The sequence below is a fragment of the Saprolegnia parasitica genome (assembly GCF_000151545.1).
Source record: "Saprolegnia parasitica CBS 223.65 unplaced genomic scaffold supercont2.47, whole genome shotgun sequence".
Lineage (NCBI taxonomy): Eukaryota > Oomycota > Saprolegniomycetes > Saprolegniales > Saprolegniaceae > Saprolegnia > Saprolegnia parasitica.
In genome coordinates this window covers 202852-224142 of record NW_012156441.1, presented here as the reverse complement: position 1 = coordinate 224142, position 21291 = coordinate 202852, and the positions used below count along the sequence as shown (strand labels likewise).

General features: G+C 58.6%; 9 protein-coding genes across 9 annotated transcripts; 7 read left to right on the top strand and 2 right to left on the bottom strand.

Moving 5' to 3' along the window:
* The first annotated feature begins 2610 nt into the window (after positions 1-2610).
* On the top strand, positions 2611-4651 carry SPRG_09279 (hypothetical protein). Its single transcript, XM_012348810.1, has 4 exons — positions 2611-3422; positions 3472-3750; positions 3805-4366; positions 4421-4651. The coding sequence occupies exons 1-4, from the start codon at positions 2617-2619 to the stop codon at positions 4571-4573; spliced, it is 1800 nt and encodes a 599-aa protein (XP_012204200.1). The 5' UTR covers positions 2611-2616; the 3' UTR covers positions 4574-4651.
* A 247-nt stretch (positions 4652-4898) lies between these two features.
* On the bottom strand, positions 4899-7001 carry SPRG_09278 (hypothetical protein; the record flags this gene model as incomplete). Its single annotated transcript, XM_012348809.1, has 3 exons — positions 4899-4931; positions 4957-5423; positions 5480-7001. 3 exons carry the CDS (start codon positions 6999-7001, stop codon positions 4899-4901), a joined length of 2022 nt encoding a protein of 673 aa, XP_012204199.1.
* A 1255-nt stretch (positions 7002-8256) lies between these two features.
* On the top strand, positions 8257-10249 carry SPRG_09277 (hypothetical protein; the record flags this gene model as incomplete). Its single annotated transcript, XM_012348808.1, has 2 exons — positions 8257-9628; positions 9672-10249. 2 exons carry the CDS (start codon positions 8257-8259, stop codon positions 10247-10249), a joined length of 1950 nt encoding a protein of 649 aa, XP_012204198.1.
* Positions 10250-10541: 292 nt separating this feature from the next.
* Positions 10542-11243, bottom strand: SPRG_09276 (hypothetical protein; the record flags this gene model as incomplete). Its single annotated transcript, XM_012348807.1, has 1 exon — positions 10542-11243. The coding sequence occupies one exon, from the start codon at positions 11241-11243 to the stop codon at positions 10542-10544; it is 702 nt and encodes a 233-aa protein (XP_012204197.1).
* Positions 11244-11579: 336 nt separating this feature from the next.
* On the top strand, positions 11580-12394 carry SPRG_09275 (hypothetical protein; the record flags this gene model as incomplete). Its single annotated transcript, XM_012348806.1, has 2 exons — positions 11580-11665; positions 11824-12394. The coding sequence occupies 2 exons, from the start codon at positions 11580-11582 to the stop codon at positions 12380-12382; spliced, it is 645 nt and encodes a 214-aa protein (XP_012204196.1). The 3' UTR covers positions 12383-12394.
* A 1034-nt stretch (positions 12395-13428) lies between these two features.
* SPRG_09274 (hypothetical protein) lies at positions 13429-14289 on the top strand. The gene has a single exon (XM_012348805.1). It carries the CDS (start codon positions 13536-13538, stop codon positions 14253-14255), a length of 720 nt encoding a protein of 239 aa, XP_012204195.1. The 5' UTR covers positions 13429-13535; the 3' UTR covers positions 14256-14289.
* Positions 14290-16829: 2540 nt separating this feature from the next.
* SPRG_09273 (hypothetical protein) lies at positions 16830-18697 on the top strand. The gene is made up of 5 exons (XM_012348804.1): positions 16830-17208; positions 17260-18023; positions 18075-18183; positions 18231-18339; positions 18402-18697. The coding sequence occupies exons 1-5, from the start codon at positions 16860-16862 to the stop codon at positions 18661-18663; spliced, it is 1593 nt and encodes a 530-aa protein (XP_012204194.1). The 5' UTR covers positions 16830-16859; the 3' UTR covers positions 18664-18697.
* Positions 18698-18855: 158 nt separating this feature from the next.
* Positions 18856-19598, top strand: SPRG_09272 (hypothetical protein; the record flags this gene model as incomplete). Its single annotated transcript, XM_012348803.1, has 5 exons — positions 18856-18903; positions 18948-18980; positions 19029-19067; positions 19109-19318; positions 19367-19598. The coding sequence occupies exons 1-5, from the start codon at positions 18896-18898 to the stop codon at positions 19596-19598; spliced, it is 522 nt and encodes a 173-aa protein (XP_012204193.1). The 5' UTR covers positions 18856-18895.
* Positions 19599-19965: 367 nt separating this feature from the next.
* Positions 19966-21176, top strand: SPRG_09271 (hypothetical protein; the record flags this gene model as incomplete). The annotated part of the gene is made up of 3 exons (XM_012348802.1): positions 19966-19989; positions 20035-20182; positions 20452-21176. The coding sequence occupies 3 exons, from the start codon at positions 19966-19968 to the stop codon at positions 21174-21176; spliced, it is 897 nt and encodes a 298-aa protein (XP_012204192.1).
* Between the last annotated feature and the right edge of the window lie 115 nt (positions 21177-21291).

The window sequence follows — 21291 nt, the reverse complement described above, 5'->3', positions numbered from 1 at the left end:
GCACTCGAACCAAAGACCTTGCATCGACTGGCTGCAGCCGTAGCAGATTTCGTCCTGCCACACTTCGTTCTCGAGTTCGTTGTGGTCGAAGAAGGCGACGACCTTGGCCCACGCCTCGTCACTTGTGGGGTTCTGGGCCGCAAAGGTTGGGTCGAGAAGGAACCGGTAGAACGCTGCGGCGCCTTGGCTCGTGTCGGCGTCGCCCGGCGGCAAATGCTCCAGACACCACGCCAAGGTGTCGAGCATGTACTGCTTCCCGAGGACGTAGTCGCCCTTGGACCAGTAGAGCATCGCGAGCAGAAAGAGCAAGTGGATGTACTGGGCTGGCGCTGGTGGGCTCGTCTGGAATCGGTGCCAGAGCGGAAGCCAGAGCGCCTCGGCCGCTGCGTAGTCGCCAAGGAAGCGGTGCACGGAGCCAAGGTTGATCGATGCAGCGGTAGTGTTGAAGTGCAATGAACCGTAAATGCGCTCCTGCACATCGCTCGTCTCTTGAAAGAGAGCCTTGGCCTCAACGAGCTGGCCACGGCGAAAGCAAACCATTGCGAGGAAGTCGCGTGTGTACACCGAGTCCGGGTGGTCTGTCCCGAAAATCGAGAGCCGCGCGTCCAAGCACTTGCGGAACCAATCCATTGCTTGGTCATAGTCATAGAGCTTAAAGCTGGACAAGCCGAGGGTCGACATGGTTCCAATCGTCGACGTGTGAAGAGGCCCAAGATGCAGAAGCGACAAGGCGTACGTCTCACGGCAGACGTCATAGGCCTCTGCTGCATGCTTGGCGATGATGAGTGCGCGGGCGTAGGCGTTGCGAACATGGCACACGGTCGCGGGTTCGAAGCCGTCCATGGCCAACAGATTTTCAAAGATTGCGCGCCACACTGTCTCGTCCTCGCCGACGTCGCAAGACGCAAAGCCCAAGTGTGTCATGGCGTGTGCGTAGTGGACATCGTGCACGTCGCTCGACTCGAAGAGGCTGCGAGCCTGGCCCGCAGCGGATAAGACGGCAGGATAATCGACCTCGGTCGCGTGAATGTTGGCCAGACAGAGGTGCCGGTGGGCTGTATCAAGCGGCGATAGACCCGATGCAATCTGCGCCGTCAGCGTCCGCTTCATCCAGTCCGAGATGGTCGAAAAGATGAGTCGGTCGACGGCCATGAACGATGTCTCGGCGCGAATGAGCTCAAAGATACCGTCGCGATCACTTGGAACGGTTGACTCGGACGCCTCGCTCTTGATCGTCCCCAACATATCGTCGAGCGCTGTTGGTCGAAGCATATCTTGGATGAAGAGTTCCAATTGACCGGGCGCCATGGCCATTTCGAACCGCGCCTGCATCGTGACGGCCACGTACACCTCAAAGACGCACCAGCTCCGACGGAGCACGATCGGGTCGTTCCACGGGTGCATAATCATGACCACGTTGCCGATGGCTGCGAGCTGCGTCTTGAACGTCGACGACCAGTACTCGAACGGGTACGAGTGCGCGAGGTGCTGGTTGTTGTTGAAGACGCAAAACCAAAGGACCGCTTCGTCAGCAAGGTCTTGGCTGGCGAAGAAGGTGTCGAGGCTGTCGACCGTCTCCAAGAAGAGATAGCTCCATGCGTGCGAGACATACCAATTGGCCTCAGACACAAAATGGCGCGTGGTCGCATCGCTGGCGAGGTGGTCGACGAGCGAGAGCTCGGTGGACTTGGTCATTGGCACGATGTGATCGAAGCAAACTTGGGCCGTCGTGAGACCCTCAAGCTTCTTGCGACCGCCGCAGGCCTCGATGAGGTGGTGGAAGTAGCGCAGCGAGACGCCAAGTGGGCGGGAAGATGTCATTGCCATGGCATTGCTCATCGCGCACTGCGAAGTCTTTTGAACACTAGAAAACCGGACATTCCTAACCAACATTGGTTGCATTTGAACCAATCAGCGATCGCTTTGTATGTTTTGCTCAATTTGTTATGGGATCGGCTTGGCATCCAACCATACAAGCGCGTTCCCTCAACTGCGATGCTCCGGTCGATTGCCAAATGCTGCCAAGCAGCAGATACCACAGATCTGCCACCGCGACGTTCGTCGATAGCGATTCGGTTGCCGACGCGTGACCGTCAACGCCATGGATGCTGCTGGCACTTCGTTGATTCATCGCCCGAGAAGGTCAACGAGCCCAGTTGCCGAAGTGACGAAGCCAGCGAAAGCTCAATGTACTTTTCCGGGGATTTATGCTAGTAGATGCCGCGAGGACCACACGCTATGATAGCACTGACCCACCAACCCCGAGGCTGTTACCGGAGCAGCCATGCTCGTGAGCCAACCACCTACAAGTACGGCACTCGTACTGCCGTTTTGGCATTTGCGAGGTTGCGAGGACCTTAGCTCGTCACTACGACACCAAGCAGCGTCCGCCAGTCCAGGGAATAACCAGCCAAGGAATCTAATATACCTTGCAGCGGCAGATCTGAGTGTGGTCAATCCGAGTTGAAGGCCCATTTTCATTGGTCCATATAAATACAAGGCGCCAATTGCATCGCACGGTTCCAATCCTGTCGGCCAATGGCATCCTCGCTAGGATCCAAAACACAATCTATTTTCGCCCTAAATCGGTTGAGGCTGCCCCATTTCGAGAGAGCCATGCCCAGCGGGTACCTCGAGAAGCAAGCCGCGGTCCCGATGATGCTTCGCCGCCATGGCGACGTCACGCCCAAGCCGCGCGGCCACGCGCTCGGCCAGCACACGCCGGCGTACGTCTACGTGCGCGAGCTTGAGGTGCCAGCGCCGTCCGTGGCGCCCATCACGGTCTTTGACAGCGCCAAGTCCAAAGTGCCCAACTTTATCGCACTCGACAAGAAGGTGCTGCGCTTTGAAGGCTACTTTCTCGAGGCAGTCCACGAGAGCAACCTCGAGAACTACCGCGTCCGCAAGTGCGTCATCCTCTACTACCTCGAAGACGACACGATCCAGATCCTCGAGCCGAAAGTCGAAAACAGCGGCATCCTTCAAGGTAATTTCGTCAAGCGCCACAAAATTCCCAAGCCCGAGTCGGATGTGCACGGCGACATGGCCTACTACACCCACGACGACTTGGAAATTGGCGCCGAAGTCACGTTCTATGGGCGGACCTTCCACGTGCAGTCGGCCGACAAGTTTACAATGGACTTTCTCCTCGAACACGGGCGACGCCAGCGCCGAGACCTCGTGACGCCGCGGGACGCGTACACGGAGGCCCGCAAGGCGCACATGGCGCGCGAGACGGGCGCGGACATGGACGCCAACTATGGCAAGAAGCAATATCCGATGAAAGAGTTTATGGAGGCGAGCCTCGGCAAGTTTGCGCGACCGACCGACCACCGCAAGCGCTTCAACGACCACGACCGCCACGTCCTCCGTTGGTTTGCGCTCTGGGACGACACGTCCAAGCTCTACGGCACCAAGCATCGGTACACGATTTTTTCCAATTTTCGTTGGGTTATCTCATGAGAACACTAGGTACACGATTCATTTCTTCTTGGCCGACAATACCGTCGAGATCCGCGAGTCGTATGAGCGCAACTCTGGCTCCGACCCGTTCCCAAAGCTGCTCAACCGCAGCCGTCTCTTGTTGCAGCCCAAGCTCGAGGGACCCTTTGCAACTGCGCTCTCATCCTCGGACGAACGGACGCCGGAAGGTGACTTTTTTAGCTGGGAACACCTTGTTGTCGGGAGCTACATCAACATTTACAACCGCAACATTTTGCTGTTGGATGCGGACGAAAGCACACGCGAGTGGTACGCATATCCCTCCGCCTCTCGCGACAATGGATCAAATGAAAAATGAACTAGGTACAAGGTCCACGGGATCCACGTCGGGCCGGCCTTGGTGGTTGAAGAAGCCAAAACAAAGCCACCGGCGTTCGTGCCACCGCCGCACAATGGCCTGGGCTCGGACATGGACTCGCTCGGGTCGTGCTACCACCTCACGCCAAAGCCGCACCGCAAGTCGATGGAAGAGACCGATAACAAGATCATTCTGCGCTTCTGCGCCGCCATGGACACGGCGAAACCCGAGGATGTGCACCGGCGGTTCATTGTGAGCTTTATGATCTGCGACCTCTCGGTCATGATCATGGAGCCGCCTCAGCGCAACAGCGGCATTGGCGGCGGCAAGTTCATGGAGCGTGGCGTGCACAAAAACCCACTCACCGGCGTGTTTTTTCAAAAAACCGACTTTTACGTCGGCGCCCGCATCCACCTCGTGGGCCGCGTCTTCCTCCTCGACAACATGGACGAGTACTCGGCCAAGTACATGGAGGCCAACGGCAACGACTTTCCGTTCGCGGACCGCAAGAAGGCGACTGCAAAGATCTTGGCGGCGTTGCGCGCAACCCCTAACCGCGTGGCCAAGGTTTTTGGATGCAATGCCAGAACATTGGAGGTCTCATGATGACGCATGTCGTAGGTGCGCGGGCAGAAGGAGCTGAGCGTGGCCGAGGCGACGCGCTGGCTCGAGGGTTTAGATCTGGTGCAGCATGAAGTCATTGCATTCGTTCGCGCCTTCATGAGCGACGACGGCCATCTGGATGTGGCACAGGTCCTCGCCCAGCTGCAGTGACCAGACGATCCATGTAGAGCCAAATTACATTAGAAGCAAGGGATATAATACAAAATCTGGCATACTTTTTTCGATGCATCCCAGTCTTGGACGACGTGTTGTCGGTGGTCCGATTGCAGTCCGACTCGTGTGGGCCTTTGGATTCGAGGATTGTTCAGCAACCCTACTGCTGTACATGTGTTCTGTGCTGCATGTCATCGTACTCGTCAAGTCCAATGGATCCCATGCGAATGCCTTACAACATATGTACAAAGCCCTGGCGAGGCCATAGAAAACGCGACGCATACGGAAACCTACCACCCGCAGCGCCACCAGTGGCGGCGCGCTATCGGCGACGTGAGCTCACGATCGCTTCGCTCTGCGATTCGAGACGACGTGAATACCACATGCGGCGGGTCCACCAATGGTGCCAGTAGCGACAGCCGCTGGGCCGCCAACGCTTGCGACGGTGGCGCTAGGCTCGTACACGCATCGCGGCCGTGACTGCAGTACGTCGACGCACTTGCGTCGACGCAGTTGGCGCAAAAGTAGCGCAGAAAAGGCGGGCACGTGCCGCAGTAGTGCAAGGCGCCTTGGATCTTGGTCGTGCACACGACGCAGCGCGTCGAGCCCCAGCTGTCGTGTGTGATGTTGGCCGCGTTTAGCGCCGCAAGGAAGACATCGATGGCGTCGACTGAGTCGAACTGATGCGCGAGCTGCCGGAGCCAGTACTGCCGCAGAAGGACCACCTCGTACATCGGGCTCGTGGGCCCATACCACGCAAGTCGCTTCTCCACTGCGTGGTCCAAGTACTTGGCCGCTGTGGCAAACTGCTTGGTCGAGACATGAACCATGCCGAGAAACATTTCAACTACAAGAGATGGATGTCGTGAGCGCAATCCGCAGCAATCCGCCGGCACGTATTACTGTACACAACGTTGATCGTGTCGTCGCCAAACGTCGACTTGGCCACCTCGAGCAGCGACAATAGCTGCGCCTCGGCCTCAGCAAACTGGCCTTGCTTGCGATGGAGCTCGGCCAAGGTGAATTTGGCAATGACCGTGTTCTCATGCGACGCCCCGAGCACGCGGCTAAGACGTTCGGTGGCCGTTAACGCCAGTGGCATCGCACGCTCGACGTTGCCTTGCTCGTTGTAGAGCGTCATGAGGTGCTGCAGCGACGCCAAGGTTCGCGCGTGGTCGTCACCGAGCACGGCGACCTTGCGCTCGTAGGCGAGGAGGAGGTAACTCTCGGCCTTCGCCACGTTGCCGACGCGGTGGTACGCGATGCCGAGATGGCCCATCGTCGTGATTGTGTCGAGGTCGTCGAGGCCTTTTGTGCGCACGAGCCGGTCGTAGCACGCTTGCGCCATCGGCACGGCCTCTTCGTGGAGTGCGTGGTGGGTGTAGAGCACGCTGAGGCTGTGCAGCGCGATGCTGAGCGCGTCGCTCTCGTCGCGTTGGTGCGTTTTGGCGGCGTCGATGGTGGCGACGAGCTCCGGCTCCCACACCGCCCGAGGCTCCATGAGGAGACCGCGCATGAGCGCCGCGGCCCCACGCGACGTGAGCGTGCGCTCGTGGTGAAGGCCGAGCCCAGCGGTACCGTACGCAGTGGACGCGATGTACCAATCGCGCGCCAACGGCATTTCGCCGAGGACATGGTGCGTCTCGGCGAGCGCACTCGCCCAGAGCGCCTTGTCGGCGTCGTTGGTGGCAGTCTCCATCTGCATGCGCAGCGTGTCCTTGACGTACGACTCGAGAAGCGTAAAGACCATCCGGTCGAGCTTCGTATACCCGACTTGGTCGACGATCGCGCGGTCGATGCTGGCCTTGTCCGAGGCCACCGTCGCCTGCGCCTTCTCGCTGCGGATCGTACTTAGCATCTCCAAGAACGTGCCGGGACTGGTCTGCATATCGCGCAAGAACGCGGCGCGGTCCATGTGCGCGAGCTCGAAATTGGCGCCGACGCAGATCGCCACGTAGACCTCATAGACGCACCACGCGCGCGTTAACGCCGTTGGGTTCTTCCACGGGTGCAGCACCATGACGACGTTGCCAATGGCCGCGAGCGACTCGTGGAACGTGGTGGCCCACCAGTCGAAAAGCTTGTCGTGGGTCCGGTGCTGGTTGTTGTTGAAGAGGCAAAACCACAGAGACGGATCCGCGATGTTTTTGGCGGCGAAGAAGGCCTCGAGCGACGCGAGCGTGTCGAGGAAGAGGTACTGCCACGCGTGCGAGACGTACCACGTCGCGTCCGATGCGAAGGACGGGGATGTCAGCGCCACGTGGTCGACGACCGACGATTGCATCGAGGCGGTGTACGGCATGACGTACTGGACGCAGACGTCGGCGGTTGAGAGGCCTTGGAACGCGGACGGCCCGCCATGCGCCTCGATAAAGTGGCGGAAGAACGAGAGCTTGAGCCCGCATGGCGGTGTCAACGTCGTCATGCGGACCTTGTTCCACGAGAAAGGCCAGCGTCGGATGCGCGCACGCTGATTGGCTGTGAGCCGCGGGGCAGACGATCGCCATACCACATCGAACGCTCCGCCGATGTTCGAGTTGCTGTACGTTGCTGCAGCGAGCGTGTTGAGAGGAGTCGGTGAGCAACTTCGTAGCAAGCACGCTGCTTGGCTCGACGCAATGTAGGATCGTGCAAGAGTGTGGGTGAGGAACTAGAATCTGAATCAATGAGCCAGATTGGAATAAGAACTACGATGTCGGCGGTTTGAACGAGGGAATGCGCAAGAAGGTGTACAGTACTGTGGCCGTGTGAGCGCGCCACATATGAGTTGCGCAAGATTGCGAATGGGTGGAAAGTCGGTGGGCATGGGTGTAGCCACCCCGGTGATCATCAAACCGGGTGTACTGTACCGATATTGTAGTATCGCATGGGAGCCGCAGGGGCAAGTGACGTTGCGGTAACATTAGGCTGGCGAGCACGCACTGCAAATCTTTAGCTAGTTCTCATAAGAGCGGATGCATGAGCTCCTACCAAACTGTGCAAAATTTATATTTCACGTGCCCATACGGTTCAAAGCGTGGACTGGATGGACTGGGCTTCTTGGCGCTTCGGACCGGGCATGAATCGGCAAGTACGTGTTGCCGTGGACGGTTGTGCCCTAGCGAGTCGATCCGAACTTTACACGTCATGATTCATATCCCAGCTCCAAAAGTTCACTTAACTGGCACTGCAAACACACGATAGCAACGACATGCAAAGCAAAAGTGCCGACCGATAGTTGACTCGACACCCGAGAGATGATTCTTTTCTTTGCTTGCTCGATGCGACATACTGCTCCTCGCACGCCGGTACATTAAACGGGTCCTTCATAGCTCCGTTTTGCTGCAGAAGACGAGTAGTACAGTAGTAGCCAATGCGAGTGATGGCTACCTACCAATGCCAACATCGTCACACAGAAGCAGCGGCTGTGCCCGGCATTTCTCGATCCTCGCAAGTCGCATCGGGTGGGTAGAAGGTACACTGTACAACTGCAATCCGACAAAATACGAAAGGAGTAAAAAGGTCGGGTTCGAGGCAGCTCGCACCCCATATTTTTAGGAGACTTCCTGTGGCAGCACATGGGAGATCCTCGTTGCCGGGTGGGGACGCCTACACAATATTGTAAGACGAATTGTCGGCGCGGCGCTTGGGTCTAATTTAAAATCGAAAAAACGTCCTGACCCTTCGCATTCGACCGCAGCATGCGCCGGGGCAGCGGGTACGCAGTCGTGAAGGAGAAGCCGTCGTCGTCGACGCACGACCTTGTCCTGGGCCGCGTCTACTGGTTCATCGAGTGGCTTTCGTTCGGCGCCGGCCTCATCGTTGTCGTCCTCGTGGCGTTTGATGCGATCGCCAACAACTGGGCGTTCAACGACTTTATTGGGAATGGCTACCAGTACATGACACCAGTCGCGGACGTCGCGCACGCCAGCCAGCTCGAGGGAGCGTACGCGTTTCCACCTGGCGCGGGCATCTCGGACCTCTCGCGCATTTCCAAATGGATGGTCAACTACACCATCAGCAACCTCGTCCTCCCCGGGAACGACAAGATCTACGTGCTCTCGGCCGGCACGTACACGATCAACGGCGGCATGAACCTCTGCAACATCTTCAAGCGGTCGTACCCGTCGGCCAACGCCAGCGCGGGTCCGATCCAACTCGGGGTCGCCCAAGACGCCATCACGTTTCTGCGAGGCGAAGCCTTTAGCCACCTCTTCACGGACGACGCGACAAGCAATTTGGCGAACGCGTCGATGCGCTCGGCGCAGCTCGGCGCGCTGGGGTATGCGCCCGCCCGCATCCAAACCGACATTCGCCTCACGCAGCGCATTCCCGCGCTCAGCAATGTGACCAGTGTCCAGAGCTTTCTTGTCGGCTACTACCGCATCTACCCGAAAGCGTACTGCACCGGCTGCATCCCGATCGCGGAGCTAGGCCACGGCACGTGCAACTTGAGCCTTGTCGTACGGCCAGATCAACGCGGCGTCACGGTTGTCAACGCGTCGCATGTCGACGGCTCGGCCCACGGCCTCGGGCTCATGATCCAGCAAAATGCTTTCAGCGCCGCGTCGCACTACCTCAAATTCATCGCGATGCTGTTTGCAGTCGGCGGGTACCTCGCGAGCCGACGGACCGTGCAGTGGCAGGAGGTCGATGTGAACGTGACCGAGACGTTTCTGCACAAGATCGTCAAGATGGTCCTGCCGAGCTACTACCCGCACGTCTCGCACGCGATTCGGTTCGACATGATTTGCTACAATTCCGACATGTTTGTGCTCTTCTTCACGACAAGCGTCGTCCTCGACATCAACCACGCGATCATCTTTACGCGGGAAGTGCAAGTCTTCAACCAAGTGTGCTTCAAGTGGTCGATGGGCTTTCAGCTCTTTGCGCTCAGCACGCGCTTGCTCTGGCTCAACTGTGCGTTTCTCAAGGCACTCAAAGTACTGTGGCACCTCGTGTCGACGGCCACGTACTGCGGACAAAGCCATATCATGGGCTTCTTCAACCTCCGGAGCGTCACATCTCTGTACCTGAGTGCGATCATGCTCTTTACGTCCCGCCGTTCATCGAGTACAACAACAGCGTGCGCGCAGACATCAAGAACGTCGACGAGCCGCTCGATGGGATCGCGTTGGACTTCTGCAGAGCTTTTACGTGCGCGGGTCGGGTGCGATAGCTGCAGGTCTTGTCTCCAACATTCTCATGGTCGCGCTGCTCGACCACACGTGCAACATGGCCTTTTGGCGCCGCCTCGGCCAAAACAGTTTGGCGCGCCAAGCGATCTACAACAGCACGTCGATTTTGATGGACGACATTATCGGGATTGATCCTGGAGCGATCGATGCCGTCTCGCCTGTGATTCACTGCAAGGCCCGTCGGCTCTGCACGCTCCAGTGGTTCTTCCTCAGTCATTTGAGCCTCTTTGGCTTGCCGGAGAAGGAGTTGAAGAAGAAGAACCACCAGCATGCGCACCATCCTCCGGCGAGTGATACCACCATGGGTATGAGTCAACTGCCGTCCGCGCACGGCGACGGCGCCGAAAGCAGCAACTCGGGCCGGTCAGATCAACTCTACCTCGTCGCGCAAGGCTCGGACCACCACTTTCATCTCCTCGACAGCGACTACAAAGACGTGAAAAGCCTCATGTTCAACATCAAGATCCTCAAAAACACCAGTGTCCTCATCAAGTAGATAGTCTGTCTTCGATATATCTAGGTGTCTTGAAATGCATGTACACTATTGTCGTATGTCCGTCAAGGATCGGGCAACTCGATGCCGCTGGCTGCTTCGCGTTGAAGGGCTGCTGCTGCGCGAGTGAATTAGGATTCTACAACGCCCTATCGTACGCGCCGCGATGGAACCAGCGACTAGAAAGTTTTTGGTTGTGGCCTTCGCACAATGGAAACGACATGGCTGCAAACACACCATTTTTTCTTGTTTTAAAGTATCAAGCGTATACATCAACATACAACACGACGAACGACTAGACGACGCCATCGTCGGCAGTCCAGACCGCGATGTTGCCGCGAAGCGCTTGCATGATCATGGCGGCGCACTGATACGCTTTGTGGTCACTGAGGCTGTCGAGGTCGTCGAGGGCATCGCGAAAAACGCTCTGTGCAAATGCTACGGCCGCGTCTCGCGCGTTGCCAATCTCGTAAAGAAAGACCGCAAAGTTGAGTGCAAGGCTAAGCCGCGTCGGACTCGTCGGTGCCAGCTCCACGACGGCGATGCTCCATGCGTCATTGTAGGCCATCGCACCGCGCTCCGCCCACGTAGCATTGCATACTTCGGCCATGTACCGGTAGTAGTCGCCTTGGGTCTTCAAGTAGGCAACCTTGGCGTCGACTGTCGGCGCCTCGGACACGAGGCGGTCACTGAGGAGAGACAAAAACGTCTCACACGTCGACTTGATCTCGGCCGCGATTTGCGTGCGGTACGCAGTCAGATCCGAAGCGCGCGCCGGCGACCACGTCGTCTTGGCGTCTTGAATGGACGCAGTGACGCGCCACGCGAGCCGAAGGGGTCCCACGAGGTTTTTGAACGCGATGACGAGCAGGTCAAACTCGTCGCTTTGCAGTGGCGCTGGAAACGCGAGGAGCTGCGTAGCGAGGGCCGCCATCTCGTCGTAGCGCTGGGCCTCGCCCGCGAGCTGCGCGAGGAACGCTGTTGTCGATCGGTCCATGCGTGGGCGAATTGTGAAATGTGGCAACGCTCGAATGTGGTGAAGCTTGCCACCTCGTCCACCGCAGCGGCGGCGAGACACCCTTGGCGCCACTGCCCTGCAACACCAACATTTTCGTTTTGTCGAATGATGGTGTTTTGACGCACAGATGGATGCGATTTTGAGCAGGGCGATCCAACAACCAACACCAGCTGCTCGCTCGTTTGGCGCTGTCGAGTGTAAAATCATCACGCCCACCCCTCGTGCTCCACCGCTACCGTGGTGCTCCTGGCCATAAACACTGCAGCCCTCCACGAAACGCCAGGGCATGCCAGGAATTGAACCCGCATCAGCACCATGGACACCCACCTCGTGTCCTCTCGCGCCGTGCGCCATACGATTGGCCAAACGCTACCTGCATCCCGTCGTTTGATTGGCGGTTGGTGCGACGTCCGCGCTCTCCCATTGGCGGGACGCCATGTCCGCCGCCTACGGTCCGGAAACGACCTGTCTATCCGGATTGCGATCGCCAACAAGCCAAGAAATATTTACCGGTACGACCGCGCGGGATGCCCAAGTCGACGACGACAAGTACAAGTAGCTTTGTCGCGAAGCTCATCACGCTCGTGGCGGCCGCGCCCGATTACGTCATCGGATGGTCCGCCGACGGCAGCAAGATCGTCGTCCAGGCCGTCACGCCGCTCGAGAAGGAGTTTCTGCCGTCGTACTATGGGCACACGAGCTTCACGAGCTTTGCGCGGCAGCTGCGCGTCTACGGCTTTACGAAGTCCAAGCTCTACGGCCTGCCGTGCGATGAAACGATGAACGCCAAGCGCGGCTTTGGCTACATCTTTGCCCATCCGTTCGTGCACCGCGACCGCCCACAGGACCTCCGTCATGTGAAGCGCACGACGATGGACGACAGCCACGTCGGCGAGCTCCGTGCGGCCGTCGACGGCCTCGAGGCCGAGTGCACCGCGCGCGCGATTGCCGCCAACGCGCCCATTTACACCAAGCGCGACCATGGCTTCGTGCCCTTCTTCCCGCTCGAGCTCGGGTACGAGTCGTCGTCGGAGGACCAGCAGCATCGGCCACTGGACGACGTCGATCTGGACATCCTCGACTTGATTCTAAGCAGCACCAATGCCAGCATAGTGTAGTCCACCCGTTGTTGTCCATGTCGCGCCGAGTTGCGTGGTGGCATCCGTGGTGGTGGGCCGGCCTCCTGACAAACCCGGGCTTGAGTGGCTTGAGCGCGTGGCAGCAAGGCGTCGACGGCCACGCAGTAGTAGGGCAGTCGCTACACACAGTGCACGGACGCGGGAAGAATCGACGCTGGCGAAAGCGATCTAAATACCTACATTCTCGTGCATCAAACACCGTCGGCAACGTTGCTCACAGGCGCAGCAACGACATGTCTTGGCCGCTACGGTCGGCGTTGCGCACTAGTAGAAGCGAGGCTCCGAGCGTGAGGCTTGGTCGTCGGCTTGGGCGTTTACCGTGTACTACGTGGCAAGGGTGTGGCAAGAAGAGTGGATCTGTTGGCCAAGTTCAAGCTCGCCAAGTTCAAGGTGCTCGGTTTCTCTGGGACAAAAGGGCGTCTGTCTTTGAAGCAAGGACGCCCACATATCCTCGTTGGTGTCGTCGCATCGACACGCTACACTGTACTCAGTCGACTGCTAAACGTCCCAATCTACTAAAAGGTTAACCGCGACGGCGCATACTACCAATTCCACGCCACCGCGCAGCTGGCCGCGTCCACTCAGATGTTATAACACGAGATAACACACAAGCGTGGCAAGTGCAATGTGCCATCAAATAAAAGAAAAGAATCGCCCTTCGAACGAAATTGCCAAGCATGTCGGACCGTGGCGATAGGTCTGTCTGCACGGGTCGACGTCGATGTCCACCCCGTGCGTACTCAGCAGCGTTTTTTTACTGAACAGGACTGGTACCTTGGACAAGCATCCCGCGGGCTGGGTTCCAACACCGCCGCCAACGGTCTCCATCACTGGACGTCGACGACTGCAGTCCATTGCGACCTGTAGCGCACCGCTACCTGGCACTACTGCGTGCACACCATAATTGATGTTTCGAGCGCAGTCGTTGTCCAGGATGGGCTGCGTCCTACGTCGGAATATGCCACGCATAATTACAATGTATTTCAATTCCTTTGACGTGCCGTGCAGTTTGTTATAACACGTAACACCGAGACAGGCGGTGCATTGGTTGGGTGGGCGAAGTGAGGTGGCGCGTGCTGGCGTCAGCGAGTAAGTCACGTGGTCGCTGGCTCATTTTGCAAAGTGCTTCGCCATGCCTGCCAGCCTCGACCGGTCCTCGCTCGTCTTCCTCGCGCAGCTCGCCGAGCAGGCCGAGCGCTACGACGAGATGGCCGACTACATGAAGACGGTCGTGACCTCGGACGCGACGCCGCTCGACCTCGAGGAGCGCAACCTCCTCGCCGTCGCGTACAAGAACGTCATTGGCAGCCGCCGGGCCGCGTGGCGTGTGCTCCAGGCCATCGAGACGCACCGCAAGAGTGAGCGCGTCGAGCACGTCCAGAAGTACCGCCTCAAGATCGAGGCCGAGCTCCAAGCGACGTGCGACGAGATGCTCGAGATGCTCAACAAGCAGCTGCTGCCGTCGGCGTCGTCGCCCGAAGACAGCGTGTTCTACCTCAAGACGCAGGGCGACTACTACCGGTACCTCGCCGAGTTCCAGTCCAAGGAGCAGGGCGCGTGCGAGAAGGCGCTGGCGTGCTACGGTCAAGCCACGGACATTGCGACGTCCAAGCTCCACTCGACCAACCCGCTCCGCCTCGGCCTCGCGCTCAACTTTGCAGTCTTCTACTGCGAGATCATGAAGCTGCCGGACCGCGCGTGTCAGCTGGCCAAGCAGGCGTTCGACGACGCGATCGCCGACATGGACTCGCTCACGGAGGAGAGCTTCCGGGACGCGGCGATGATTCTGCAGATCATTCGCGACAACCTGACGCTGTGGACGTCCGAAGAGGACGACGACCACCACCCGTAATAACCTAAGCTAATGCAATGTAATTTGATGACCCTCGTCGCGTTGCAGTTTGGTTTGATAGAGTTGGCATCGGCGAGGTAGACAATATTGTGTATAAACAGACACATGAAGATGGATTGCAATTAGCTACCCTAAACGGCGAAGGAAGATGGACTAAAGCATCGGGTGCCACGTGCGCGTTGCAATCGGCTCGAAGCTGGCAAAGGGCGCTTGCTCGTCGGCTGCGACGTTGTTCGTAGTGCAGTACGTCTGGTAGTCGCACCACAAAGTCGCAGTCTCTTCATCGGTGGCTCGGGTGACCAGCGCTTGCTCGAGAAAGTACCGGCGCGGTGGCACATAGCAGTTGAAGCTGCGGGTGTCGTGGTCGCAGAACGTCGAAGACTTGCCTTGACGCAAGCAGTTGGCGCAGAAATGATAGGCAAAGGCGGGGCACTTGGCGCACTCGAACCAAAGACCTTGCATCGGCTGGCTGCAGCCAAAGCAGATTTCGTCCTGCCACACTTCAGACTCGAGCTCGTTCTGGTCGAAGAAGGCGACGACCTTGGCCCACGCCTCGTCACTTGTGGGGTTGTGCGCCGCAAAGGTTGGGTCGAGGAGGAACCGGTAGAACGCTGCGGCACCTTGGCTCGTGTCGGCGTCGCCCGGTGGCAAATGTTCCAGACACCACGCCAAGGTGTCGAGCATGTACTGCTTCCCGAGGACGTAGTCGCCCTTGGACCAGTAGAGCATCGCGAGCAGGAAGAGCAAGTGGATGTACAGGCCTGGCGCTGGTGGGCTCTTCTGAAATCGGTGCCAGAGCGGAAGCCAGAGCGCCTCGGCCGCTGCGTAGTCGCCAAGGAAGCGGTGCACGGAGCCAAGGTTGAGCCAGGCATAGATCGTGTTCAAGTGCAATGGACCGTGAATACGCTCTTGCACGGCGCTCGTCTCTTGAAAAAGGGCCTGAGCCTCGACGAGCTGGCCGCGGTTGAAGCAGATCATGGCGAGGTAGTCACGCGTGTTCACCGTGTCCGGGTGGTCTGCCCCGAAAAGCGAGAGCTGCGCGTCCAAGCACTTGCGGAACCAATCCATTGCTTGGTCATAGTCATAGAGCTCGTAGCTGGACAAGCCGAGGATCGACGTGGATGCAATCGCCGACGTGTGAAGGGGCCCGAGATGCAGAAGCGACAGGGCGTACGTCTCACGGCAGACGTCATAGGCCTCTGCTGCATGCCTGGCGACGATAAGTGTGCGGGCGTAGGCGTTGCGAACATGACACACGGTCGCGGGTTCGAGGCCGTCCATGGCCAAGAGATTCTCAAAGATTGCGCGCCACACCGTCTCGTCCTCGCCGACGTCGCAAGACGCCGAGCCCACGTGTGTCATGGCGTGTGCGTAGTGGACATCGCGCACGTCGCTCGACTCGAAGAGGCGACGGGCGTCGCTTGCTGCAGTAAAGACGCACGACCGATTCCCCTCGGTGCCATAAATGTTGGCAAGACAGAGGTGCCGGTGGGCTTCATCAAGTGGCGAGAGACCCGATGCGATCTGCGCCGTCAGCGTCCGCTTCATCCAGTCCGAGATGGTCGAAAAGATGAGTCGATCGACGGCCGTGAACGATGTCTCGGCGCGAATAAGCTCAAAGATACCGTCGCGATCACTTGGAACGGTTGTCTCGGACGCCTCGCTCTTGATCGTCCCCAGCATATCACTGAGGGCCGTCGGACGAAGCATATCTTGGATGAGGAGCTCCAATTGACCAGGCGCCATGGCCATTTCGAACCGCGCCTGCATCGTGACGGCCACGTAGACCTCAAAGACGCACCAGCTCCGACGGAGCACGATCGGGTCGTTCCACGGGTGCATGATCATGACCACGTTGCCGATGGCTGCGAGCTGCGTCTTGAACGTCGACGACCAGTACTCGAACGGGTACGAGTGCGCGAGGTGCTGGTTGTTGTTGAAGACGCAAAACCAAAGGACCGCTTCGTCAGCAAGGCCTTGGCCGGCGAAGAAGGTGTCGAGGCTGTCGACCGTCTCCAAGAAGAGATAGCTCCATGCGTGCGAGACATACCAATTCGCTTCAGACACGAAATGGCGCGTGGTCGCATCGTTGGCGAGGTGGTCGACGAGCGAGAGCTCAGTCGACTTGGTCATTGGCACGATGTGGTCGAAGCAGACCTGGGCGGTGGTGAGACCCTCAAGCTTCTTGCGACCGCCGCAGGCCTCGATGAGGTGGTGGAAGTAGCGCAGCGAGACGCCGAGCGGGCGAGGAGGCGAGGCAACCATGTTGTGGTCGAACCAGCAATTCCAGAAGTGACACCTAACCAGCTGCCTAATCAGCTGTTCGAGTGAGCTTCGATACATTATTATTTTGTACCTACTGTACCATGGTGTCATGCCATACGTTGTGTCAGTTGTGCATTTGGCGGCGTACTGTGGGATTCAAGGCTACCATCGTTGTGTGTTGCATCGAGTTGGTCAGGCTTTAGGGCTGAAAGAACGCAACTTGAGATTGCACATGGCATATGCCGAAGTTAGCCTGCACTGCCGAATGCAACCACCTTGTGCCACCAATACGTGCCACAAAGACACATTTAGTCGCCGCTTCCAAAACCAGGGGTCACGATGGCTGGCGACGTCGTCTGCTCGGCCGAGGTCCGGTACCGAGAGCAGCACACGGACAAGAGCCGCAACTCGGAAGGAGCATGCGAGCTCGTGCTCACGCCCATGGGCCTGTCCCTGCGCTCGGGCGCCAAGCAGCTGCGTGCGATCCTGCTCCAGGACATTCAGGACCTCCAAGTGAACGCAGCGTCGGCGGCGCGGGTCCGGTACATGATGCGACTGCGGCTGCGCCAGTCGCCGCCCATCACGTACGTCTTTGAGTTCAGCGGCGACGACGATCTGCAGCTCTTCAAGACGCAGCTCGGCCAGCGCCTCGTGCAGTCGTCGGCGACGCCTGCCTCCAAGCAAGAAGGTGTATCCTCCCTTTCGTCCATCGCCATCGTATCTCAACTCTCCCTTCTAGTCATGTCGGAGACGGAGCGCAAGCAGCGCGCAGCGCTCCTCGCCGCGCACCCCAACACGCTCAAGCGGCAGCACACGGACATGGTCACGGGCGGCCTTATCTCGGAGAGCGATTTCTGGAACCTGACGTGTCGGAAGCAGCTGCTCATGGCCGAGGCCGAGAAGCGGCAGAAGACCGGCAAGACGTCCGAGATCCTCACGGACGTCCAGGGCCAGAACCAGAGCGGCGAGCAAGCCGTCAAGTACAACTTGAACCCGGAGATCATCCACCAGATCTTCGTCCAGTACCCTGTCGTGTACATGGCGTACCAAGAGCAAGTGCCCGACAAGATGGACGGCGTCGAGTTCTGGACCATGTTTGTCAAGAGCAAGTACGCGCACCGCGACCGGCTCAAGCACCAGCAGAGCGGCGTCGAGGACTTGTTTACGATCTACGAGGAAAAGTGGCAGAAGGCGCAGACCACGCCGGCCGTCCAAGGCCTCGTGGACCCGCTTATAGACCTCACGGCAACGGCGCAAGACAATATTGTCAATACGACGATCGCGCCGCCGGAGATTACCGACACGAACATTGCCAAGTTCAACCGCCACGCTGCCGACGTCCTCAACGCCGCTGCGGCCCTCCAGCCCAAGAAGAAGAAACCCATGGCGGCCAAGAAGGCTGTGCTCGCCGAGGCCATTGTGATCGACGACCTCCAGGCGCCGGCCCCGGCGCCGCACATTCCATTGAGTCTCGACAACACGGCGCGATACTTCGAACATGACGTATGTCGTCTCAACCAACTCGCAAGGATTCTTATGGATGGAGATGGATAGGAACACTCGCTCGTGCACCGGTCGTTCATGCAGCAACTCGAGCCGGCCCAGCGCGCGTTCGAGCGCATGCTGAGCGCGCAGCCCAACTTGACGGCCGCGTTCCCCAAAGGTACCGTGCGTTCCGTCCAAACGTTGAAACATTGATACATTGCGTAGGCCCGGTGGCAAACATCACGGCCGAGATCCTTGCCGAGAGCTCGCAGAGTGCATCGAGCGAGACCGTGGCCAACCCGCGCTCCGAGCAACACGCTCGGTTCATTCCCAAGTCGGTTTTCATTTGCATTTTGTACAAAGGGGTAGGGTTGACACGACGTGTCTATGGTGTAGTGACTTTAAGACGTTGTTGACCAACCTTTTCCACGATGTGAATGAGCTCCTGCGCCACTACCTGAGCTTCAAAGAGAAGGTCGCCTCGGACGGGTCCCCCGAAGCGCGGCTCAAGCTCGAGCGCATCAAGGCCAAGATGGGCGAAAAGTGGGAACACGTCGATCGCATGCGTCTCAAGCTGCCGCCCGCCGAACGCACGTCGCTCGGCCCGCTTTTGCTGCCGCTGAGCGACCAGCTCAACATTCCGTTCTTGGACGATTAACTTGTCCTCTTGAAAGAAGCACGTTTGAAGGACCTATATTTTTCGCGTTCTTGGCATAGTTGATGCAAATATGACATTATTGTGCATGCTACAGGACGCGCAACGCGTGGTGCGCTCGCATCTGCTGCGACACGTAGGGACGAAAGCAACTTATCGTTTGTGCTTAAGCAGTGGGCCGTTGCAGGCTATTTGAGCGTGCATCTAAAACCGTCTCTCGACGTCAGGGCGATCGATGACAGGGTACGACGACATGGCCGCAACTCCTCATGCAGATGATGCTGTAGCCGTGGCAGTATGTATGGGCAGAACCAGCGCACGTACGGTCGATCCTGCCAGAGACGACAATGATGGCTCATGGGTCGTAGCGGCGCCAACCTGTACGGCCACAGCGGCTACGCCAACGAGTAAGCCGACGACGCTGTACTGCATCCAAGTGTGCGCATAGGACCTTGCATGCGATGCCATCGTCGTCACAGCCGCCGCCCGAAGCCCGCGGCCGGAGCTACGGCGGCGGCCAGAGCTCGTTCAACCCCTTCGCACACGAAGGCCAAGGCCGATACAACAACCCGTACGAGCAGCCGCCGCCGCCCACGTCGCAGACGATGCAGATCAACCAAGGCAGCGGGTTCCACTCGATGGGCCAAGGCCACCACCGGTATATATACTCGTCCTATCATTAGCATCGCGAGCCATGCACTTGTAGCCGGCGTGCCGAGAATTTCGAGGTCGTCTCGACGAGCTACCAGCCGCCAGCGGCGGAAAGTGGCTACGGCAGCTACGCACAATCGGAGCCGCAGGCGTATGGCTATGATCCGAGCTACGGGCAGACGTCGCCAGGAGAGTACCAGTCGTCGTACGGGGCACCACCTGCGTACTCGCAGGGCAGCGATGGCTACAACTACCCGGCGTACGCGGAGGCTGTCAAGTACCAGTAAGAGAGATGTGGACAAAGCTGAAACCTAAATCTTATTGTCTGAAGGTCCATGGACGCGGGTGGCAACAACAACTACAGCAGCCCCTGCGACCACTACTACGCGGTACATCACCTTGGCATGCGACGCCACCCGCCTTGACGTACGCTGCTATAGACCCGTCCTCCGTCGGCGAGTCCGATGCCCGAAATGGTATCTTCCATCTCTTTGCTATACCCATTTCTCATTGAAGCATAGGACCGCCCGTTGTCCAGTGGCTCGTCAATGCATTCTGTACGAGCTCCCATTTTTCTTGTTTCTTGGGCTCAGTGTACGCTAGCGACCCGTGTCGAGCTCGAGCCGAAGCGCCCTTGGCTCGGCAGGTGCCGCGATGGCCATGCACTCGATGCCCCACGTACTTCAAGTCTCTTGGAATATGCGCAAGCAAGATTGAGTGTAGGAGGCGCACCAGCACATGCCTCCGCACGTGCCCAAGCTGCAACATTTGTATGAGGATCCGAGCCGCGCGTACGACAACAACGCCAAGCCCGCGCCGCAGCTCTGGGGTGGCACTGGCAACTTTGGCCACTCGAGCACGCGCATCTCACGTCCCCCTGGTGGCCACAGCCAGATTTCATTTGGTTGAGTTTTCAGTCGCACGAGCTGTCCGACTCCACTACTACACAATTCAGAAAATAGGTTGTGGCGTTTATGGACACAAGGTTGTGGCGTCTATGGATTGTTCGTGGTGGACTTCCAGAGCAGCCTGGCCATGTCCGAATACATCCAGCCGTTGGTAAAATGAACGGAAACTACGATGCGTCGCCACGACCATCTACCTCCCAAGAGAGTGCGCGGGTCTGCGATTGAGGGACAGGCCAGCTCTGTCGTCGCAGCCATCACATTACCGGCCACATCTTGGCACCACGTCAAAACCCTCAGATTTGCATTCGCTTCATCCTCCCCACCTCCTTCTGTACCATGGTCCAGTTCCTCTCGCTCGCTCTTCTTTCGACGGCCATCTTGGCTGCATCGCCCCCCGCCAAGGAATGCGGCTCCATGTGCCTCTTTAGCTCGCTTCCCGGCTGCGCTGGCTGCGGCGGTGGTGTCGTCGGGGGTGGTGGCAACAGCTTCAACAACAACGGTGGCAACGACGTCCCAACGCCGATGCCGTCGGTGCCAACACCAATGGCCTCGGTGCCGTATCCTGCGCCATCGGTGCCGTATCCTGCGCCATCGGTGCCCGCTGCCAACGGCATGCAAGGCGGCTTGACGCAGCCGGGCAATGCACCAGGCATGATGCTAAACCAGCCGATGCTCAAGGGCCTCGCGAACGCTGGGAACATGGGGGGCTTCTCGGGGGGCAACCATCCCAACAACAACAACGGGCCTGGTGCGATGGGCAACTCGAACGGCTTTGGCAACTCGAATGGCTTTGGCAACTCGAACGGCTTTGGCAACTCGAACGGCTTTGGCAACTCGAACGGCTTTGGCAACACGAACGGCTTTGGCAACATGAATGGCGGCAACATGAATGGCGGCGGCAACATGAACGGCGGCTGGAGCGGCAACGGCCCCTCGAGCCCGCGCGGTTCGAACTAGACGCACTGGTGATACTCCTGTACTAATGATCAATCAAGCCTTTTGTATCCCTACTTCAACGCAAATGTCATAGCGTTCTGCTATGTACAGCTATATTCGGACCCTCCTTCTGCTC